This window comes from Paroedura picta, chromosome 7, assembly GCF_049243985.1.
Source record: "Paroedura picta isolate Pp20150507F chromosome 7, Ppicta_v3.0, whole genome shotgun sequence".
NCBI lineage: Eukaryota > Metazoa > Chordata > Lepidosauria > Squamata > Gekkonidae > Paroedura > Paroedura picta.
Window position 1 is genome coordinate 35,141,264 of NC_135375.1, and position 24,884 is coordinate 35,166,147.

Below are 24,884 nucleotides of genomic sequence, written 5' to 3' on the forward strand. Positions count from 1 at the left end.
CTGACTGTTTGAGCAGTTCCTCTGTGGAACAGGCTCCCTTGGGAGGTGGTGGGCTCTCCTCTGGAAGTTTTTAAGCAAAGGCTAGATAGCCATCTGACAGTAATGCTGATTCTATTAACTTAGGCAGCTTGTAAGTGGGTGGGCAGAAGGGATTTTGGCTTTTGTGGCTTGTGGCTCTTTCTTTCATGCCCAGGGAAATGCTGATTGCCACTTTAAGGTCAGAAGACAAATTTCCTCCAGACCTAACTAACCAGGGATTCTGTGGGTTTTTTGGGGGGGAGGCATTATCTGGGGGGCATTATCTGGACATGGAATTGGGGTCACTGTGGATGGGCAGGTAGTTCCTGCATTCTGCAGGAGGTTGGACGAGATGACCATGGAGATCAATTATAACTCTATAACTTATAGTTTTGCTGCAGAGTGACAACTCTTCAAACTATAAAAGACTGTAAGGAAGATACCAGGTATTAGGCATACATAGAGCTAGGTACCATCAGCATACTGGTGGCACCTGATTTGAGATTCCGAGATTATCTGTTCCAGCAGTTTCATGTTATTCAGCAGCAGTAGGGCTAAAATACCACCCTGTGGGATTGCACAGCATAAATGCCACAGGGTGCTATAGCACCACCTTCTGGAACTGACAGGCAAAGCAGGAGTAGATCACCAAGCCAGGGTGCCCCCTTCTTTCCTATCTAGTCAGCTTCTGATCCAGGGGAATCAACGGTGACACAATCTCTTAGTGAAGATAGGTCAGTCTATAGGCACCATATATTAGAATTAAAGTTATACCCATGGGGAATTTGCAAGGACACTGAGGGGAAGGTATAACTTCATTTCCCCTTTACTCCTACTCCTTGTATTCCTTTTCTCAATGTTGTTTTGCTCCTGCTAGTCCCCATATCCTATTCCCATTTCTCTGCTTCCTTCTTCCTACTCACCAATCCCTCCCCAAAGTTTCTTTATTATTTACCTTTGTTTTCATTTGGAATCACAGAATTATCTTACGTCATTCTCATCTCCCACACTTTATCATAATATCCCTGTGAGGTAAATTAGGCCAAGAGAGAATGACTGGCTCAAGGTCACCCACTATTCCCTCTTTCCCTTCCCTGAAAGTTGCCATAGCCTTTCCTTATCATTCACCAACCAACCTAATTTTATCTTACCCTGCTTATCAGCTTTCTTTCCTTCCCCCACCCCTGGCAGCTTCAACATGGCAAAACAATGGGCCAGCTATGTGGCATCAGGTGTGCATAGTTGTGTGGTAGGCTCTCTCATATCCTATTTCTTCTCCTGCCAGTACTCACACCAAAGTCCAGTGATATTCCATGGCTGACTGGAGATTCAAGGTCCCAGTCAGAAACTAACCACTACGTTACACTGGCTTTTGTGCAGCAGCTGCTATTGAGCAGGAACAAGCAGCCAGACCTAGGTGATCTGTCCTCCCTTCAAATGCCAAAACAGTCTTGAAAATAGGGCCCAGTCTCTTTCCCCTGTCTTTTATTCACAGAAACTGATACCTGAAAGCTATGGTTGCCTAGCAACAGTTCTGAATGTCTTTTAAAGCTGCAGATGTACCATTTGGGGTTTTTTAAGCCTCACCTGTGTATTTTTTTAGATTTCATATTTTTCTGCAGACCTGGGGCTTTTTCATGTTTGTAGAAAGATCCATCTTACCTGTTTACTGTCCAAGTCACGAGATTTAAGTATGCAAAATGTGCCAGTTTTGCTAATAGAATATACAAGTGGGAACCCACAAGGACTTGTAGAAAACATCTAATTTCCTCCTTCCCCAATATCTTCCTCCCTGAAAGTCCTAGTCTCTCCTGTTTTCTTGCTTCTTTCTTCCTTTCCCACCAGTCAACCCACATTTATCTGCCACATCTTCAGCTGTCTCCTGCAAGATCGTAGAAAGATTTGTCTTACCTATTCACAGTTCCAGTCACTAGATTTAAGTATCCTGAGACTTAGCCAACTCGGCTATTAGTATATAAGTGATGAGAGTACGATTGATCTTTCAAGGGTTATGTTTCAGATGGGAATGTACTAAAGTTTTAGGGTGCCTCCCACTGGTGGACATGGGGAAGGACTCACACATGCTACAAGATTTTGTCCATGTCTCAGATCAGTAGGTCCATGTTTCCATTCTGTGAAAAAAAACCTGCTACTTGCAACTTAAAAGGTTGCCTTTTATGCACAATCCTCTCTTCCTTCCAACTTGTCACTTGAATGTATATCTCTAAAGCATCTGTCAATTGTATTTGTACAAAACCCATAGTTCTGAGGAAAGAATAATTCCTGGAGCAGATAAGTGGAAGTTCAGAATTTATGAATAAATCTGCAGAATTATAATCTTTCAGTCTGTTTGGAAGGGCCTACGTGATTTCTTTTTCCCATTTGTGGTTGGGTGAACTAATTCCCATCATTTATTGAGTCTAACTTTTAGGAGACAAATGGAAAACCAGCAATGATGTCAAGTATTCCAAAGCTTCTAATGCCTTCTCCCCCTCTTATAATGAAGTGGGGAGAAGGATATACCAGGTGCTAGCTGAGAGGTGGAGGACAGAAATAAAAGGAATCTATTTTAAGACACTATCTTATCAGAACCTTTAAAAAAAACTTTTTAAAGATGTCTTTATTTAGAGTCGTACTTATAACCGGCTCTGAAACCGATTTTTTTTTCAGCAATGGGGATCACATCATGAAAAAGGCTGCATAAACATAAGAATGTGGGTGGGTACAGAGTGCATGGCATCTTGCAAATCTTCCCTTCCCTGCAAGCAATTTCTTTTACATAAACGGAGACTAGAGTGAGAAGAAGGAGCAAAGAAGAGTTGGCATTGCACCATATCTTCAATTAGTTTTTCTAAAAGGTAGGGCAAGGGAGCTATATACTTATGCCATAAGGCCTGATTCAAACCTTTTCCCTCCCAAGTGCTGCAAGTACTTGAGCTTTTCTTTTAACAAAAGTAGAAGGCATCACATAGCCTACTTGCCTCAAAAACCTTCGCACAAAACAGAACAGTGTGTTCAGTTGTGTCTGCTAGAATATTTAATTCTTAGCAAAGTACATTTAGAAGCTTTACTAAAATTCAAGTTGATTACTTCAAGTTGACTACTTCATTTTCCTTGTTCATAAAACATATCACATGTGTGAAATCCATCGGATGGAATATTCTGTTTGAGAATATCTCCAATAATATGTAAGCAGCAGAACTCAGTTTGTAAGTTATATATTACACGTTTATTATGGGGTGCAATTTTTTACATTTTGTGAAAGTTCAGATGTATTTACAGTTTTTGTAAAATAGATTTATAGTACTCTAATTTACAGTTCATAGAAACCACAGACCCTTTAGAGTTGTTTACAAATTCTCTCACAAGAGGCAGCTATAAAGATTATCACTTTATAAACAAGCAAGATCCAGCTTGCTACATTTAATTCTCCTCAAATATTTGTATTTTTACAAAGTTTTTAGATTTCTTTACAAAAATTCTATATAAACTCATATGGCTTCAAAATTGTAACCTGCACCCATTGCTAATAAATGTTTGAGAATACTTGGTAAGAAGTCTAGATTAAAAGTGCTAGCTTTTAACTTTGTAGAAATACATGATTAAAAATGGAGAGTAAAATAGATAAAATTTCAATAATGAAGAGTTAAACTGCCCCCAAATATTTGACTGCAAAAGCAGATTATTAATAAGATTCCAGTAAGAGATTGAACCATTTGAAATGCCATTTGAAATGCCAATTATTTAAAAGCTCTAGTAATAATCACTTAGCAGAGACTAACATTTTAGAATATAAAGATCTAATATGTATTGTTCCAAGGAAATCTAGTTCCAAGGAAATCTAGAACAATCTTAAAATATAATGTAATCCAACAAAATAATTTGACCATAATCTATTGCTAAAGAAGAAATTCCTTTGAATCAGTAAAATGTACGCACCTGTTATTGGCTGTAACCTTTATAGTGTGTTTCACCATAATTTAAATGGCTACAGGCATCATATATTAAGCTGCCCAACAAATTCATTAGTGGTTTCACAAAATATATATTGCTTTTAAAATATACTTTTCATAGACAAAATTCAGAATTGTAATTTAATTTTCAGCTGTTGGTTATAGACTTTAAGTACCCAACAATTTTTGATTTCAGCATTTAATTACGTCTTAACAGCATAGTACATAAACTCTAAAAATAATAATTGACATTAAAAATTATCCCAATGGATCACTTCAATCGTTTAGAGCCACTATTTTCTACTGTATTTAAAAATGGGGGAAAGCGATCAGATCCAAAGGTCTAAACATTTACTTTCTTAATATTGTTGAAATTTGAGACAAATAGCAATTCTTGCCCATCTTAAACCTTTAAGGAAAGTGACTCCTCCACAGATACATTTACATTCACATCACATTTCTGAAAGCACTTGAATCTTTGACTCTCTAGTGAAAGGGAAATGCTACAAATGTTCTTTTATAAATTAGTTTATTAAAGTATTTAATGCACCTTCAGAATTTTAGTCATCTTTGGCGACAGTGAAGTTAAAATTTTGAGTATATAGATGTTTTTCTGTGAATGTATGAAAATTAGGCTATTCCCTTTGTAGTGGTTGCATGTATTGCAATTAACCCAAAAGGAAGTAATCTAATATTAGTTGTTCTATAACTATTGTACATTTCCCTTCATATCCCTGCATAGGGAATTATATAAAGTTATTACACACAAAAACCAACCATGTGTTCTATAAGGAAGATCTAGACACTGAAAAAAGAAATGAGAGGCACATTTAACAACATCTTGACAGGCACATTTTTTTTAAAGGCACAAATGTTACATATTCCATATAAAAATAAATTAATCTACAGCATTAATTCAAAAATTACAACTCCCATAAATTTAACTAATGGCAGAAGTAAATATCTCTGCTATCCATGTTTAAAACATTGCACTTTACAATTTTAAAACAATCTTTAATAAAACAATGTATACTTAATATATAGTATGTAGAAATCAATTTTTTGTATACATCTCTCAAAGATATGGCACATGACTATACAACAGTAAAACAATAACGACTTTGCCACTATATGTATGGAATGGCAATAAAGAGAACTGAAAAAATTATAGTTAACTATGTAATATTTAAGAAAGCTACAATATTGTGTAGTTTATGGTGTCAGAGTACCACATACTCTAAATACCACAAAGATTGCTATTTTGGCTCTTGGGCTACATCTGTACTAAACTTCTTGTTCCTCCATATTGCAGTAGATCTTTTACAGATAGTGTTGGAGTTTGCTTCAGTGCTACTACAAAACAAACAATATTTTTAAAAAAAATTTAAATGACTTACTTTTAAAAAGTGCATTTTTGTTGTGTAATAAACTGCTAAAAACAGTCAACATTTTCCAAAAATGTGTATGGTACAATAGTGTTGGAAAGGTAATATGAATGAAGTATTGATTGAAAACTCATCTGTCCTCTCCGCCCCTGTGTTGATCAGCAATCTGCCATATATCGTCCTGAAAAACACAAGCATTTCAGTTACTACATTATCAGTAAAGTGAGACCCAAACAGATACAGATGCCTAACAAATATTACTCTTCTATTTCAATACAAGAATAATTAAGAATAGGTGCACCAAACATCTTATGCTTTTATCCCAAAATGTCACATTAGTGCATATCTCTGATGGTTGATCCACAACTTATGTAACAGATGCTATAGTGAACACAGTAAAATGCTAAGAGGTGATGAATGTCTAAATCTATGAATGACAAGCACCATCATGTCTGGTCCAAACAGAACTTCTCAGAAGGCATCTACTACAGATTCTAGCATTTACATAACAGACTAGTATATTTAGAGTGATGAGGCAAACACTGGAGAGACACATAATATGCATGCCTGACTGCCATTGGCCCCACCCTGATTGCATCTCACAGATATTTAAAAACAATGACATTTTGTAATCTATTATTCTAACAAATGATAACAGACTAACACATTCAGCCCACCATTGTAAACTTTGTTTCTTACCAGTAGCAAATCTCTTCTTTACTAAAGAAAGTCGATAGCCAGTGCCTAATAGTTCAATGTCTACTCCTGAAAGAGTGCTTCCTTCACTGATAAATTGCACTGCAAGTGTTGTGGGCTTACTGGGTCCTTCTGAAAGGTCAAATTTGGCCCTGAGAGAACCAGAACCTAACCCAGGGAAGAAAAAGAAAGAATATATCCTATTGAGAACAGTAAGCAATTTGGACAACTAATCACCTAGCAATATAGATTGAAGAAGCATATTTCAGTATAGCAAAATGCAATGGTCTACACAGAAAAGCAAACAGTATAGACCAGGGGTAGTCAAACTGCGGCCCTCCAGATGTCCATGGACTACAATTCCCAGGAGCCCCTGCCAGCGAATGCTGGCAGGGGCTCCTGGGAATTGTAGTCCATGGACATCTGGAGGGCCGCAGTTTGACTACCCCTGGTATAGACATTGCTTACAAGAAACATATGTTTCCTATAACTATGCAAAGAACATTCAAATTACTGGATGTGTTAAAAAGGTTTAGCTGAAAGATAATATGAAGCAAAGAAATGATGCAAAATTTGATAATTTGATCAAAGAAATGATGCAAAATGGATACAATGCAGAGACCTCCTTTTCTTATCAAGTACCAGTGTTCTGAATTAAACCTAGCAACAAACTGTAAACCAATGCAGTGCTTGCAGCACGGGGGGGGGGGTATTCCTTCCAGTGTGTCCCAGCTTCTCTGTATTTTATTTCATACCTCATTCATTCATTTTTCTCTGATCACAGCAGGTAACTTAAACATCACACAAAGTTGCTGAGACACTGTATAGATTTTATAAGAACAGAAAATACAGTACAAATATGGAAAACACTTTTGTTTGAAAATGGTTTGTGGCTTGCAGCCTTTAGACAGAATAAACCTCAAACCTTGTGATGAGCTCCAATGAATTACAGAATTTTTCCACCTGCATGAAGAGAGAAGCTGAACATGGAGGGAGGGGATAGGCCTTTTTGTTCTTATACCAGGTGTTTGGCCTTCCCACTGAAGAAGTTTGCTTGGAGCCAGCCAGCAATATTGTAAAGTCTCTCTTGGCAAGAAGCCTGTGTGTCTTTCTAGTTTCCTGTCTGCCTTCATGGTATCTCCCCAGCTGCTATGATGGTGATTTTACTCTTTTACACAGCCAGTTTGCTTACTGTCCAGGTGCTGGAATGAAAGCATAGAGGCAGCAGAGAAAGAAGAAGGGAATGTGCCCTTTCCTGCCATTCTTGGCATGTGATTTACCCATCCACTAGACTTGGGGTGGCCAAACTGTAGCTCTCTAGATGCCCATGGACTAAAAGTCCTATGAATCCCTGCCAGCATGTGCTGACAGGAGTTCATGGGAATTGTAGTCGATAGACATCTTGCGAAACCATACTTTTGCCACCCCTGCTCTAGACCCACTGATGCTGTCTGTTTCAAGGCAGGAAGGAACTATCAAACTCAAGCCCTGCTGGGCAACAGCTTACCTACCTTCATAACAAATGGTTTTGAGAAGAGCCACAGATGGCTCAAGAAACACTGAGTATGACCAGATTAAGATAGTAACTGCATGCAAATTTGAAGTTACGCTTTCGCATACTAGTGTTCAAGGACTTCTATCACACGTTTCCTGTACAACACCAACTACAAAATGACCACTTCCACCAAGAAAAATCTTATTGTTTTAAAATGTTAAGGAATAAATTATGAAAAGAAAACATACATTCTAAGAATGCTAAGAGTTTGCTCAGTTTGAAATTAAGACCAGCAATTAACAGATTTTTCTGATACATTAATATGAAAGCCATGTGAAAACCAAAGTCTTACCTCCATTTTCTGATTTTTCTGAAACAGCAGATATTTTCCAAAAAGCTTTCATCTGTTCTGCATTCCTGCAAGAAAAAGTTGGTTACTTAATCTGAGGTAACTGCAGATCTAAATAAAGTGCTACAATAAATATCCTGGAATTCTTCACGTAAAGAGCCTCTACAATTACTAGAAAGCTAAATAGCTACATAAAATGTATTGGGAGACAGAAAATCATTTTTAATACAAAAGAGACTCAAGAATGTTGGAGCAGATAAGAAGGTAAATTAGCCTATTCATAATAGCTCCATTTGCATGTGAAGACACAAGCTAATAATCTAATACAGAGAATACAAGAACCCCAAACTATTATTAAGGCTGAAAATTCCCACTGGAATGTTTAATGACAAAAAAGGCTGCCAGACCAGTGATCCACCCAGACAACAGATAAGCAATTTGAGGCATGGGGACACATTCAGACTCCCAGCGTTCCCCCAGCATGGTTTTCCAATGCTTCAGTCATTGTGCATCTCTGCTGTTTACTTCCACATACGTACAAAATGACTGTATCGGCCCATCACTGTAAACAGAGAATCTATCAGACTTCCTCCCTAATACATTTCTGTTCATGCATAGGGATATGCAACTAACGGTACAATTCCATGCAGAGTTCTACCACTCTAAGCTCACTGATTTCAAGAGGCTGAGACTCAACTAGCTCTATAACCATACTGTATAATGACCATAAAGGGACATATCCTGTCAGGCCTGTTATAATTCGTGCTGGACAGGAGGAAATTAAAACTACATGTGCAAATTTCAGCTCCAAATTATATGAGACTTGGCTGTTTTCATATGATTAATACACCCATTTTCTAATAATGCAGAGAGAGTATGATCATCCAATTTTAACACCAAAGGGGGATGTGGGTGAGAAGATAAGATCCACATCTTCACCTGCAGCCTCTCTACTGCAAGACAGAATTGTACCTCACAAAACAACAATGCACCCTCTACAAAACCACCAATCTGCCCAACAGAATTGGTTTCCATTTATGGTTTTAGTAATATAATTTATTTTAATATATAATTTAAAACATTCCACAGCTGTTTTTCAATGTAAACTAATTACTGTGTATGCCTTGTTGGTTACCTGCCTTGAGCCTACTGGGAAGGGCGGGCTATAAAAATAAAGTTGTTGTTTTCATTATTATTATATGGCCCATCAGACAGAATTCCATTAAAACATGCCTCTTTTTAAAATTAGCATTTAACCAGATTGATAGAGGAGATTGACTTAAAAATGTTTCAATATTGACTGTGCACTGTACCTTCTTTAAAAAAAAATAACATCTCCTTGTAAACAATGCTGGAAGAATAAGGAAATTATGCAGTCCCTTATCAGAAACTTTGCAGTCTAAGTATCTTGAAAAACCCACTGGTTTACAAGAGTATTTATATCTTCAAAAACCTATTGACAGGGCTGCTGGATGGGTAGCTGCTGAGGCCCCCAGCCTGGCAGTGGGACCACTATCTACCAGAGATGCTGGGCTAATCTAATGCCTGACAGCAGCAGAGGAAGTACAGCACAATGCAACCACCTGCTGTGCTGACTTTTCTAGACACTATTCCTATTAAGAAATGGGAGATCCCTTTGCCGCATCATGGAGGAAGCAGCATTGTAGGAAAAGAGCCCCAATTTCCTCCACAACCCTTTGAGACCTTCTAGCTAAATGCAGTGCAAAAGAGCGGCACTCTGCTCCCTCCACTGTAGCCATGATTGGAGATGGGGAGGGGCCTATGGGCAACTGGTCTCCAAGGGCTATTATAGACTTGCACATGGCCCTGGATAACTTAGAAGAAATACCAAGACTAATTTAAGGTATCAGCGCTATTTTTTTTAAAGCATCTGCTTTTTAGAAACACCATACATCACCATCTCCAGCATGCTGGAATGAATTTCATGCAGTGAAAGCAAATGCAGATCAACTTACCATTTTGCTGGTGGAAGTGACTGCATGTTTGTTACACCTCCATCAACTGGGACCATGACCTGTATATTAGATAGAATACTTGGCATTGCCATAGATGCTGGGTTGTATTTGTAATCAACTCTTACATCAGTAGTGTTGGCATCACACTTCCAATATGTGGCAAGATTCAGAGGTGTAGACTGGATGCCATTTGAAGATACCTTTGAAAATAATCAAACAATGACTTTAATGCTACTCTAGAAACACCATGGAAATTCTGTAGCTCAGGGCCAAAACCCATCTATGACTGGGTCTCAACATTGCCTTTAAAATAAAATGTAGGAACATGGGGTGGGGCTTAACTCTGCTTCTGTGAACTTTGGTAGGGAAAAATGATAGGAATACAAGTTCCCCAGTGCTGTGGGTGTGATTCAAGCCCCTCACATTATGCAGCTATTTTTAAATGTGAAAAACCCCTCATAACCTATCTAATGTGCTTGCCTCTTCCTTTCCCCAAAAGAGATCGCCTGTACTTGAGTTAATCTTGCAAAATAAAAGCAATTCAGCTTTTTTCACTACAGTCCTCAGCAAGAAAAGAATAATTTATTAAATGCATTATCATCCAGTATACTTCATGGCAGACTGAGGATCTCAAGCAGAGTTGTTAGTAAGGCTATTTAAATTTCCACCTTGTATATGGGATTGTGCAACATCCTCAGTCAAGAGGCTTTTAATTCAAAATATCTAGGAATTTACCGTACCACAGCAAAATGTCTGTGCAGTCCATATGAAAGTACCATGAAGAATCCTCAGATGAAAAAACAAGTTAAAGTCATATACTAGCTTAGATGCAAGGCACCCTGAATGTCTACAAAAGTTACTGTTTCCAGTCTACCACTTCCCAGTCAGTGTCCTGTTCTTCCCCGAATAGTGTTCATTATAGCTGGGAAGAAATCAGAAAGATATGGTAGGTAGTGCTGAGGCCTGCAGTATAAAAACAGTACTGAAGGGGATATTCTTACTCTCACAAGAGCTCATGAAAGAAGGGGAGACCATTCCCACCATTTCCCCTTATGGCACATCCTGCACCATTCTCCAGATTTTCAGGTGATAAAAGAAGGGACTGCAAAAACAAAACGAAAAATCCTTTCTGCAAACTCTTGTTCTATTATAGAGGTTTTGGTTTAAGCCATTATGATGAATTCCTAGAATAGATTCAAAATATCTGTGATGGTCTGCATTGCACATTTTGTGTGCAGTGCTGTCTGTTTTTCTTCGCTTTCCCCTATTATTCTACCCAACAAAAAGCCAACTGAGTGTTATAGCCAGGAGGCAGCTGAGGTATAACAATTTCAGATATAAATATTACAAATCAAGAACCAGAAGTTTCAATAAATGTCCTAATGCATTAACCAAAGAAAGAGTCAGTGGCGACAGTGAAGACACCTGATAATAATCTAAATATACTAAAAATCCCTCTATAGCTCCTGCAAGCAAAACAGTACATAAAGTTACCTGATATTTCAGAACATCTACATTGTAATAAGAGGCAGAGGGATTCTGTTCTGATAATTTCTTGAGGTAGACTGTGACAGCTTGCATGTTCATCCAAAAATCCCTTGTATTGGAATCACTTTGTGATGCATCACTGTTGAGCAAATTAAGAGTGAAAACACAGGCTTTACATTGTTTTATATTTTGGAGGTGTTTGCAAAACAAATTAAATCCAAAGCACTTGTGCACATGAATGCATGAGAACTGCTACAGAATCTACTTTTAACAACTGTTGTATAAGCTGTCATTTCAGGAATAGTATTACTGACTAGGGCTGGACATGAACCAGCTTAAACCCCTGCTTTCTCCTCCCTGAGAAAGCTGCCCAAACAGCTGAACAATCAGAGCAGCTTGACCAGAAACAGCAGGCCTGTAGGGGCAGCCTGCTCCCATGGCAGAGCTGTTTTAGGCTCTTATCCGCTGGACCTATACCATGGCTCAGCTGTTCAAAGGGGATTTCTTGGGAAGCCAGTCCCTGGAGTTAACTGCCCAAATCAGATCCTTTGATCAGCTGAGCTGTAGGTGGAGGCTGCCACCACAGCTCAGCTATTTCCAATCTAAATAGTTGAGCCACAGAGTCAGCCTGTTCCCATGGATCAGCTCTTTAGAGTCTGAAACAAATGAGCTGCAGGAGCAGGCTGCCCCACAGCTCGGCTATTTCAGGCATAAACCTCACTAACCCAGTTCAGTTCATATGCAAGTCAACTGGGTTTGTGGGACTCATGATTCCCCCATGAACTGAACCACTTTTTTGTTATTTGAGCCCATCGTTGCTACTATTTCCCTTTCAAATGCAGTTCTTTGAATCCAGGCCACTGACAACTTGATATGTATTTAAGTCCTAAATTTAAAAACATCATAGCAAAATAGCAAGATCATAGCAAAATTCAGTTTGAGAGCTTGCATAGCACAGTGGTTAGGAGTTGAGCTATACATAGCAAATTAAAATATCAGCTCTACCATGAACCCACTAGGTGCCCCACCTCGTTCTGCCTCAATCCTCCACATGCAATTTGGGAATACTAATGAGCTCTCTGGCTTGCTGTAAAGACTACAAACATATACAAAGAGCAGAATATTCAAAGATTTTATGAACTGCTATTTTGCCAAATGCTCTCAAGTCAAACAAGGCTAATCTATATTAGTATAGAACATAAAGTATTTTGCTGCAATACATTATGTCTCCACTATACTCTTATTGTACATTATACCTTGGCTAATGTACAATGTCACTAGAAGCTATTTCTTATGTAATTTGGAGACTAAGGGCAAGTAAATGTAATTTACTTCAGAGATACAGTGTGTTCCCTTTTAAACTGCGGAGACAAACACATGTTGCTCAGTGAAAGAGGCATCTGGCACAGTAGTCATAACCATTTATATCAGTAGCTATTAGACAGCAGTGTGTGTCGCATATGAGTAGGTGCTTATAGTGAGCATATTCTGCAGGAAGCAGAAAAATCAACGTGCAACTTAATGGTTGAGTTCAAAACAATATGTAATGGAGAAGTAGGGGTTAAAGAACTGTCCAAACAATATGTAAACTTGCTGCAGGTTTCAAGCTATCCAGTCCAGATTTCTTAATTTAAAACACTTACATCCTGCCTCATCTCCAGACTCAGATGAAAGTCTCAACCATAGTTGAAGCTACTGGCACACAAGGGGCAATCCCCCTCCCCTTTCATAGGCCATAGACACTTGAAAGAGGTTTATACTAACAATGACTGTTATAAATCAGTCACTAACCAAGGACCTTTTCCCTTAAGCACTTAAACAGGCGGTCATTCACTTAGTACTTAAAAAAACATCTCTAGATAAAGATGATGTTGCTAGTGAAAGGCCATTCTCTAATCACAGAATGATTCAGGAAGATGTTTCAGCAGAAGGACTGGGACTATGAACTATACTAATAACATGCATTATATGTTGCTTCATATTCTTACCTTGCTCTCACTGCATCATATTTCTACTTATGTAATAGCATTTCATACACTGTTTGTTAGATATCTCATCTTAATGATTGCACTGATTTACATTAAGTAATCTGACCTGAGTTTCAGGGAGAAGGATGAACTACAAATACAAATAAATGCATATTTTCTAGTGCAACTCTACTGGAAATGTGCAATTTTCATATAAGCAAGATGATAATTGAAACAAAAGCACTGAAAAACAAGCAAATATACAGTGCAGGTTAACAAAGCATCTTCAAAGTGTGAACAGGGCTATAGAGATTTTTATGTAAGATACTATTATAACAAAATACATTGACATATTGTTTGCTATTATATTAAAAAAATACAAAACCTGTATACAAGTTGTGCATTTGGAAGAATCTGCTCTAGTTTGCTTGTATTTTTTACCCTGAAGCAGAGCACAGCTGGAGACGGATTGCTGGTGAAGACTTTAATAATCCCACTTGGGAATGACACTGTCATATCACCAGTTATCTTCACAATACATCTAAAGATAGATATGAAAACAAATATTTCTTTTACAACCTATTAGGCATGCTGTATGTGGAACAATACAAGACTGATGTTAGAACACATTTCAACTAGTATCGGGTGGTGTGTTATTAAACCTGTTGATTTATGACACGGTTTTTAAATTAGGCAAGACTGCAACAAAAATGTGCCTTTGAAATTAAGTGGTCAACAAAGTTCTGTTGGAATTCTTTATCACAAGACAAGAATTTTCAACAAGTGAGGCTGAAAGGCTTATAAACTGGCATTGCAGAGCTTTTGCAGATACAAGCAAAACAGTTCACCAATAACACATGATGAACATTAACATATCAAATTCAAATTCAAAAACCTTTAATGGCATATAAAACATCATAAGAACAAGGGTAATTCATAATTATAATTAATTGATAAAAATTACATAGTCTAGATAAACAATAAAAGAAAAGAAAATTAACATATCAGTACTGTGTCCCCCCCTTCCCCCAAACATGCCACACATTTCTTAGGTTCCTTTCCCCCATCCCAAGTAACAAAGCAAATGGTTTTTAAATGCAAAAGAAAAAAAAATCAAAATTGTCAATATCAAACTAACTTTGTAGGATCTGCTCCTTTAAAGTAGGCATTAACAGACTCAGTAAGAGCTACTGCAACAGGTAAGGTATCCTGGTTTCCAAGGCTGACAGGGCTAGGCCCCCGTGAAATACCTGCAACACACACAACGTAAGCGGTTAATTTCTGATAGTTTACTTGGACCCAAAAGTGTAAATCAAGTAACAATATAGATACAAAATCTTGGAGCTAAATTCCAATTTCATAAATGAAAAGTCAGTTGCTTCTGTTTCACCTGTGCTGGTTTTAGAAACTGCTGATATGTTAACTGCAGAGGAGAGGACACGCAGTAATGGGTTTAAACTACAAGTACAACAATATAGGCTAGATATCAGGGGAAAAATTTTCACAGTCAGAGTAGTTCAGCAGTGGAATAGACTGCCTAAGGAGGTGGTGAACTCCCCCTCACTGGCAGTCTTCAAGCAAAGGTTGGATACACACTTTTCTTGGATGCTTTAGGATGCTTTGGGCTGATCCTGCATTGAGCAGGAGGTTGGACTAGACGGCCTGTATGGCCCCTTCCAACTCTATGATTCTATGATTCTATGAAATCAATTAAGCCTGCCCATAAGCAGATTCTGAAAAGAACATAAAAGCTCCAATCTATACTAGAGATCTCTGTCTTAGATACATAAAATAATCTCTTACATCTATGAATAGCCCATCATTGATTTAAATATCACAGAAGCTTTGTTAAATAATCACTGGATGACCAGTCATTGGTCTATTTCAGGGAATGGGTATGAACCAGCGTCTACTACATGAGAATGTTTCCTTATTTTTTCTTTGGACACAATTTCACCAGGACGACTTAAAACATCATGGGGGCTTATCCTGTTGTTTATAAATATATCACACTGTACGCAGCTATGTGAACATCAAACGGGCCCTTTAATCCTTGTTTATATTGGGACGTTGGAACGCAATATACTGATTATGTGTAGTTACTGTACAGGAGACTGCCACTGAAGAAGTGGTGTCCTTCAAAACGGTGGTTAAAACCTAGGACTGTGTTCTGGCACATTTCCTACCAGCCTGCTTTAAAGAATACACATTGGAGAACATTATTAGAATTCACAGATTTCATTGAACACTGTGGTCAATTCTCTGCTCTGCTCTAACTTTGTGGGATTGGCAGCTTCTCTTTCTTCGCACCTCAAAGGGTACGAAAACATATCCCAGCATAAGCTTTCATGAGCATATCCAATGTAAATATATTTATACTTAAAGCAACAGAAAGGTGAGAGTGGGAAAATGCTATAGATAGAGTCTGATTTGAATCAACTGTTTAAAATCACTGATGCCTCATTCCTCTTTTCTGTAGTTGGTAAAATAATAATTCCTAGGTAGTTTCACAATCATGCAAATGCAAGGCCTATCATACCAGAAGTTTTGCTGATTGTAACAGTACTATTGTATATACATTTTGTAATCAAGTGATGTGACATTTTGAAAATGGCTCTAGTTTCACATTCTAATTATATGTGATGCAAGCAAAAAATAATCTCTCTGACAGGGCAAGCTTATAGATAGTATTTCTAATTTTCAAAAGCTATACAAATATTTGGGGCTACTATGGGGTTAACAACAAGTCTCTTACCAACTGTGGGTGTATTTGCTGCACTTAATGATGCAGAAGAAGATATTGAGGAGGAACTCTCTGCACGTGCTAGTGGAGCTGGAGGAGGTGGGCTGGAGTTGGAGGTCAAAGGAGGACTGAAAGGCCTTGGCTTAAAATAAAATTCAGAAGAATTACTACATGCAGTCAAATGGATAAGGAAAATGAAAATCAATACAAATAAGGCTGAATGCACCTACAATTTCATTAATTCCACTGAGTTTTCCTGTGGGCAACTTTGGTCTGGAAGCTGGTCTTGGAGGAGGCACTAAGGCACCCAGAGAAAGAGGAGTTGTTGGCCTTGCTAGAAGGAAACAATAAATGTCAGCATATTGTTATAAAAGAAGCAATTGTGAACATTTCAATAATATTCTGGCACAGGAGCTATTTTAATCTAAAAATAATTTAAGAGTAATTTTTCAAAGAAAACAAATCGCTGCACTGTAATGTTAAATATCAACAGTGTTGTAAACAACCTTTGTGCCGTGTGATAGGGTAACAATAATACTATTATTATGAAAGGCAGCCCTAGAAATGACACTGTTCTAATGCTTAGAATGTGTTAGTGATTCCTTATGCAGTTTATAAATAGGAAAGTCACTTTTCTTAGTTACGCTCATAATATGCAGATAGCCTGAATTGATATGAAAGGCACTGTGGTTGTCGGAGAAGGCCCACAGGGCCCAAGTAGCATCCAAAGACTCTAGACAGCCTGACCAGAAGACAATATGGCTGAACTGTTAGGGGTGAAGAAACACCATTAGAGTGACTGAACCTGCATTGGCAAGCTGCACATATAGGAGGCAGAGAGCTGTCTGGGGTGGGAGGGGCACAGACAATAACCATAGCTGCCTGGGAAATCGCATGTGGCTGGAAGAGTAGAGAAAAAGCTGCAAAGAGCAAAGCAGTCCTCAGCGACAGGGTGTGAAGATGGCAGGAAAAACCTCAGAAGAGCAAGAGGAAACTGCACTAGCTGTCAAGGGTGATGACACTCACTAGGACCAATTATGCATGGAGCTAGAAATCTGGGATGGTGGCAGCAGGGTAGCCCTGATTATGCACCCTGATGCCTCCATCCCAGCCCTGGCCCAGCACAGTGCTCCAGAAGACCCGCGACAAGGGAACGTGGAATCTTCCGTGTTCCCTTGGATGCCGAGGGTGCCAGCAGGGGCTGGGTCGGGCCAGCCTCCTTCCATCAACCTATGGTGTCCCTAGAGGGACACTGCATGCCCCTGTTGGCTCCGTGGAGCCATGGAGCCAACAGGGGAGTCCCCCCACCCCCACCTTGGTGGGTGAGCGACATGCCACCCCCCACCATTGTGCGGTGGGGGCCCCATTCCCCTACTCCCCCCCACTCACCTCCTCATCTTTGCCGGGGCATCCTGCCCCGGCACAATGCCCAGCAGCAGCCCAATGTGGCTGCTGCCATGCATAATGGGTCTAGGAGAAGGAAAGGCACAGGTAACGGCTCTGGGAACGGAGGTTAAGAGGAAACATAGGTGAGAATACCCTGCAAAGGGAGCACCGCATTGTGGAAAGGCCAAAGAGGACTCCCTGGGGACAGGAATCCAGGTTTAAAGGGCAAGCTTCCAGTCTGAGGTCACTATACATACGTCACAGGGAGGTAAACAACTGAATAATTCATCATAAATGCATATTAGGCACTCTGTACAATCAGTTCCAACTTAAATAGACTAACTCATAAGTTAAATGTTTTCTACTGACTCAGACTAGCCCCATACATTGATATGATTGATCTTGGCTACCTGGATACATGCCACAGTAACATAAAGAGTAAATGGATGAACATTGATTTCCCTACAAAATCCGTTTGGAGACTCCAACTGATCCAGAATGCCAAGGCTTGGCTATTAACAGGAGTTGGACAGAGAATGCTCCCATAATGCAGACACTCCTTCGACTGCCCATTTGTTAGCATGATCAACTTAAGTCATTGGCTATCACACACAAAGTCCTTCATGGTTTCGGTCCCTGTTAGTGAGACCACCTCTTCCCCATGACCCATTGGCTTATAACAGCAGGAGCTTCTAATTTTCTAATATCTATGCATGAAAAAGAAACAGACCCCTTTCCACCAAATATTACTATGCTAAATTCCAGAATATTTACTTACATATATTCTTCTATAAATACAGGAAAACTGAGACCCAGTACACTGTGCATGACTGGCATTCCAAGGCTGATTAACCACATGTATAATTAATTTTTTAAAGAAAAAATCAAATATTTATTTTATTTATTATCACAATGTTCCATGGAGCACAACCGTTAAAAACAATTGAAAAAAGAAGTCCCAGCAATTATAAAATGCAAGTTGGATATTGATGGAATAATTGGAGAGGGTTTCCACTAATGGAGTACAGTGCTGGGGTGTGTTTGTGTGATGGAATGAGCTCCCAGAGGAGACCAGGGCCCTGATGGAGCTAAAACAGTTTCACATGGCCTGCAAAAGGGAGCTCATCCACCAGGCATTTGGTTGAGACCAGGAGACCAGCAACATCTACAGGGCCCCTGCTCCCTCTCTCCCAGAAATCCACCCATGCGTTCTGCTCTGGACCTGTTTGCGTTGTTATACTCTGTTACCTCTGTTATAGTTTAATGTTACTGTTATTGTGAAAAGCTGAGTTCCATGTACTGTTTTCTCAGGGGAGGGCGGTATATAAATACAATAAGTAAATAAATAAAAAAAAATACATTTGTTTGGCTGATTTTCCCTTTTCACCACAGTCCTTACAACACTGCCCTCATGTTGTTCCTGTGGGCTCTCATTCCTCAGGATGAGTCCATTGGCATCTCTTAAGATCAACAAAGTTTTGATCAAGGTATATGTTTTTTGTGCATGTACACTTATCTGTATCTGATGAAGTGTGCATGCACATCAAAACTTATCCCCTGAATAAAATTTTGTTGGTCTTAACCAGACCAACATGGCTACCTGAATTTATCTTATAATCTTTTGTTTCTAGAAAAGAACTCATGTTATGGGCCAAAAAACAGTATAATTGGCCTGGCTTTAGAACCACCAAGAGAACTGTAACAGACTCCTCTCCTCCCCACTGGATCCCTCCTTCTTCCATCTGATTCCTTCGCAGAATAGGACAAATAACCTTTGCTTTTCCTCTTGATCTATTTCCCACCCCTTGTTTTTCAAGCCCCATATGCAACTTTAGCTCAAAGAGTACCTCCTGCTACAATTTGGAGTAACTCTGCTGACTGTTTGGTTGCTGTAGAAGCTATATTAATTAAGATAAAGAATGTGTCTGTGTTTACTATTATTAATTACATTTTTATACTGCCCTCCCAAAATGGCTCAGTACTGCCAATATTTGCTTAGGGCTATTCCCCACATACATACACACTGTTGTACCAACTCCCTGAATAAGCTCTGTATTTCTTTTAAATCAGGTCTCCTGTTATCCTGTCATTATTATTATTTAAAAGATTTCTTTTAAAACATAAGACATTCACAAATTATTTTCCAGTAGCAGTAATTTTTACCTGATGAGGATGAAGACATAGTTGAGGTCAGGGACGATGAGTCACCAGAGTTTCTAAGGAGTGGGTCCCACGCCCAGAGGTCACTGGTCCCCTTTCTATTTTAAAAGTTCATCAGAAAATGAAGTAAGCCACACATTTACAACTGCATGTTATGGATTCAACTAGGTAGCTGTGTGGGTCTGATGCAGTAGATCAAATTTTGAGTTCAATGGTACCTTTAAGACCAACATTTAAAAAATAAAGCTTTGTTGGTTTTAAAAGTGCTATTGGATTCAAAATTTGTTCTGCATGTTTTCAGAGCTCTCGTAACAGATGTGGTTCAATATGTATATTTTCAGACAGAATACTTATGTAAATTATTGTAATCAAAGTAAAAGCAAAAACCTGCAAGTCTTTCAAACACTAAATAACAATTAAGAAAAGGAATGAGGCAGAGGTGATTAACTTTTAAAGTTAATAACCTCTGAACCTATACAGAATCAGCATTGGAACATTCTAGAGTTTGAGCCTAGAATTAGTTCTGAAATCTCCTTTTGTTAGAGATTTATGCCTTTCTGCACATGCTGAAGGATGTAGTCAGGGGGATACCTCAATGAGGTATCAGGCCATGGCATTCAGTCAGAAGGCCCAGGTGTGGAAGATATCACAAGTCTTGGCCTGTATAATTTGTTGCAAGTACCAACAATTCAGGGACTGTTAAATGTTCCAGTCATTCTTTCTCACGCTGCCCAGTTCAGGAATATGGACAACAGCCAGAGAGACATCTTCATAAGTAAATTCTTCGCAGAGATCTACATCCAAGTTCTTTTTTACTATTATATGACAAACAATCTAACTGATCATTTACACAATAATAGCCACACTTATAGCTAGGTCATAATAGAAATTTAAAGTATAAGTTTCAGATTTAGCTTTTCTTTTAATATACAGTTTCATGAGAACAGCATTCTTGAAACAGAAGCCAAGTACTGCTAATAATAACCTTGGTCCTTAATGATAATTTTTATTTTATTTTTTATTTTTTTGCCTGTATGGCCCTGGACAACTTGCACTGATGTTTAAGCACAGGCATTTTTGCATATGGTTGGCAATATGAATCTTTGGGCTTTGGAAAGTAACACAAAGCAGTTTAAAATTCATATTTTGATTAAATACAAGATGATCAAGTTTTCTAAATACCAGCTGCAATTTAGTGCAGAGATATACACACTAGATTTAGATTACAGGTGGTATATACATATAAATGATCTTAGTACAAAATAGTTCTGAGAATACTCAAACTAAAATAAACACAAAAAAGGGGAGAACACTCAGCAATTAATTGAAGATGAATCAACTGAGCTTCAAGGAATTAATTTAAATGCTTTGGGTTACCCAAACCCAGGCCTGAGCACTGACACCAGGAACTTGCAAAGGGATCAGCAGCCTGGAATAAAAACTACAATCAATATATGTCCATCACCTTCACATAAAAACAAATATAAAGAATTAAACTTACTCATTAGATGGAACAGAAAGTTTCAATTTTGTTAATTCTTCACCTAATCAAAAAGATATAACAATTGACAGCCATGATATTTACCAAAACCAACATACTTAAAGGCAACTCCAAATGGTAAACTGCTAATAGATGTAAGTTCTGTCAAGGTAAAATGGACAAGCACATAAATCGTTTTGGTTTTGCCATATTTTGCCATTTTAGTATGTAGGATCGCTTTCCCCCATTCCCTCCCTTACTCAGTTGTCATGCCAAAATAGCCCCAAAATAGCCCCCCCCCCATCCTTGCTTCTAAGCTAAAAGAACCAACCAGGACCGGCCTGAACTGGACCAGTTCATTTCAGGGGGTTGAGTCTAGATTTGGGCATTCGGTTTGGAAACACCCTGAACCGAAACAGAATTTTCCAGTTCGAGCCCATCCTGATCTCCTTACCCACACAACCTATTTTCCCTTGTCCCCTAATGGACTGTACAGCAGCAAAATAAAAAATTGGCTTAGCTTGGGGGAGCACCATGTATATCTCTGCTTCTGCTGACCAAGGACCTAAAAGTACCTTTTTCATTCTATGAAAGGCCCCCGCCCTGGGTTTGAGTAGTACATCGCTGGACCTCCTTCCCCACCCCTCTAGTAGTGGGGGGTGGGATTTGGTTTGCTGCCATATTGGGTTTCTTTGATGTCTTTTAATGGGTGTTTTAATGGGGATTTTATAAGACACTGTAACTCGCCACGAGCGGTTAGGGGAATAAATTGAAATAATGAAAATGAAAATAGTACATCCTCTAGGCTAGGACCAAAAATAAGTCCTGCCTACTTAGTTTCAAACCTAGCATCTCATCTGCTGAATCAGGAGTCTCCTCCATGCATTGAGTCAAAGATAAAGAATATTACCTAAGCTTTGAAATCTATTTTTAGTTGCCAGCTGAGGAATTAAAAAAAAATCTCCTACTCTGTTTACAGTATAAGCTTGCTAAATCTGTGAAATAACATGCTCTTTTTGGTCTACTGAATTAAAGGGTGCTTGAAACAAAAATGCAAAAATGAGAAGGGGAAAATAAGATAAAATGTATTTTAAAATGCTAATGAACTAAAATATAGTTACAAGGTCAAAAAGTATAAATATCTGGGAAATATACAATAACAACTCTATGCCTAAAATTTCAAACGCATAACATATATAATTCTCAGAAAACTAGCCTTTCACCAGTCCCTAGTCCAGGCTTTCTCAATCTGGGTTTTGTGATGGCCCCAGAAGGGTTTTGCTGATTAGTGCAAGTTAATTCATTTTGTATATTTAAAAAAACTTTTAAAAATTTGCATGATATGACCATGTGCGGTAATGTCAATCCACCCACCCCCTTCCAATATGGCCAATCATGTACCTGAAGACGGTGGGAAGGGGAAGGGCCAAAACCTATAAATCCTTGCTAGCAAAGACTAGTCACATATGTTGGCGACTAGAGTCCAGAGAGGCAAATACTCTCATTTTTACTTAATTGCAGGGAAGAGATGATGGAGTGGCATAGGCCTATTCCAGTCCTGTTCCTGGCACAGTGGTGTAAGCTGCTGGGCTGTTTCTGGTATGGGGGGAGGGGTAAGAGACAGAATGGCACACGTCTGCTCTGGCCGTGTTTGAAGAATGTTTCAGGTGGTTCTGAATGGTAAAAAGGTTGAGGAAGGCTGCCCTGGTCTAACTAGCACAGGCAGGGAGGGAGGAGATGATGAGCGCAGAAGATATGAGCAGTATTATCAGCACTACTACTCGGTTACTAAAAAACAACCATAATACTAACAAAATCAACTCTAATGTAAGATAACAAAGAAAAGCCAAAGACTTTAAAAATAGCTTGTGAAGATCATAAATATAATATATAAATAAAACCAGAGCATGGAGCATAGTGTACATACTTCATTTAAGTGTCACTTAAAAATGGTTACAATTATTCGGGCAAATAATTAAAATAAATTGAAACAATGTTTAAAACAAATTAAAACAAAACCAAAGAAAAGCCTTCAAATTAGAAATAAAATGAAAGCCCCACACATAAAAGCTAAATGATAATAGGCTCAACCCGCAAGCTGCTCCAACTCCACCAAAACAAGGGATGGAGAGGAGATTGTGAAACTAAGTCTATAAAACAAAAAGAGGCAGAAGAGTAGGATGAAAACCAAAATAAAATAAGGCTAAATTAGAGAACAAAACACAAGCAAAATACTAAAATAAAATAAAACATGAGTTCCATTATAATAGTATATAATGGCAGTTTATTAAATTGATAATAGATTTCTAAATTTTGGATAAATGCCAGAAAATAGGCAGTTTTTGCAATTATGTGGAAAGACCAGCACCCTTTGCTATACCATTTTAAAAAATTTCACACACAGGAAACTTGGTTTTGAATGCTTAGAGTTCACATTAAATGCTTCATTTCACTTATAGGACTCATGATTGTTCACATACCCTTTAACAAGCAGTAAGCATAAATTTCATGTCAGTATAAGAAATACCCAAGGTCAAAGAATTCATACTTACTAGATGAGTTTCGGTTCATTTGTGCCTGAATGAAAAGATAACAGTAAACAGGGCTCAGCAAATTACTATTTGCATTTTACACTGGAAACAGATTTTAAATGAATGCCAGATACTGGGATTAGCATAAAAATGAATGTATAGAGATACTAGGGGCCAAGCCCGTTGCATTCAGGAATACAATGGGCACTAGACTGGGGGGGGGGGTAGAATTCTATAGATGGCCTCTCCCTCCCCCCAGGAAAGGCTGCAGATTGGAGGCCCCCGGGAAGGGATCTCACCGCCAGGGGCAGCTCTCATGCAACAAGGATCTGCACCCTCTGAGTCTTGGAGGGGAATGGAAGGAAGAGGGGGTGAGGGACAGAAGGCAATTGGCTGGCTGCTGGACAGACAGGCAAATTGGTTGGAGGAGGCACTCAGGGGCAGGACAGCCTCCCTGAGTGGGTGTTAAGCACTGAGTGGCACTTAAACTATATATTATGTGGAACAGATAATAGAATCATAGAATCATAGAGTTGGAAGGTACCTCATGGGTCATCTAGTCCAACCCCCTGCATTATGCAGGACACTCACATCCCTATCGCTCATCTACTGTAACCTGCCACCCCCTTGAGCCTTCACATAATTAGCCTCTCCGTTAGATGGATATCTAGCCTCTGTTTAAAAATTTCCAAAGATGGAGAACCCACCATCTCCCGAGGAAGCCTGTTCCACTGAGAAACCGCTCTGTCAGGAACTTCTTCTTGATGTTTAGACAGAATTTCTTTTGAATTAATTTCATCCCATTGATTCTGGTCCGTCCCTCTGGGGCAAGAGAGAACAACTCTGCTCCTTCCTCTATATGGCACCCTTTTAAATACTTGAAGATGGTTATCAGATCCCCTCTGGGTTAGATCTTCGGGAATTTAGTTTGGAAATGAAGACTGTGTCCTGCATCATTCTACTGTATCCTTCTACTGGTGGTTGCTTGCAACTGCTATGGAATGGCCTATGTGACTTGCCAGTTGGATCTACCATCCTTCTTTGGTTTTCCTCCACTCTATGACAAACCATTGTTTGTAGCAGCTTGCACAAATAGGAGACAAACCAACCACCTGAAGTAATTTGCCATGTACAGCACATATGAGTGCAGGAGACCAAACAGTGAGAAGCTACCATAAAAAGACCTGTACTGAACTGACAAGAAAATAGACTCCTGATGAAAGAGAGATAGGGAGCGAAAATAAAGGTGAATTAGCT

At 38.8% G+C, this 24,884-nt stretch overlaps 1 protein-coding gene across 1 annotated transcript in view; it reads right to left on the bottom strand.

Moving 5' to 3' along the window:
• Positions 1-3,224: 3,224 nt before the first annotated feature.
• Positions 3,225-24,884, bottom strand: part of FCHO2 (FCH and mu domain containing endocytic adaptor 2) — an 81,309-nt gene continuing 59,649 nt past the window's right edge. The window contains exons 15-26 of the mRNA XM_077347431.1: positions 23,649-23,673; positions 21,118-21,160; positions 19,620-19,714; positions 16,301-16,404; positions 16,083-16,212; positions 14,466-14,577; positions 13,713-13,868; positions 11,367-11,499; positions 9,873-10,072; positions 7,900-7,964; positions 6,056-6,220; positions 3,225-5,537 (exon numbers count right to left, since the gene is read on the bottom strand). Coding sequence (XP_077203546.1) covers positions 5,515-5,537; positions 6,056-6,220; positions 7,900-7,964; positions 9,873-10,072; positions 11,367-11,499; positions 13,713-13,868; positions 14,466-14,577; positions 16,083-16,212; positions 16,301-16,404; positions 19,620-19,714; positions 21,118-21,160; positions 23,649-23,673 — 1,251 coding nt within the window. The 3' untranslated portion in view covers positions 3,225-5,514. The remainder of the gene's footprint in view (positions 5,538-6,055; positions 6,221-7,899; positions 7,965-9,872; positions 10,073-11,366; positions 11,500-13,712; positions 13,869-14,465; positions 14,578-16,082; positions 16,213-16,300; positions 16,405-19,619; positions 19,715-21,117; positions 21,161-23,648; positions 23,674-24,884) is intronic.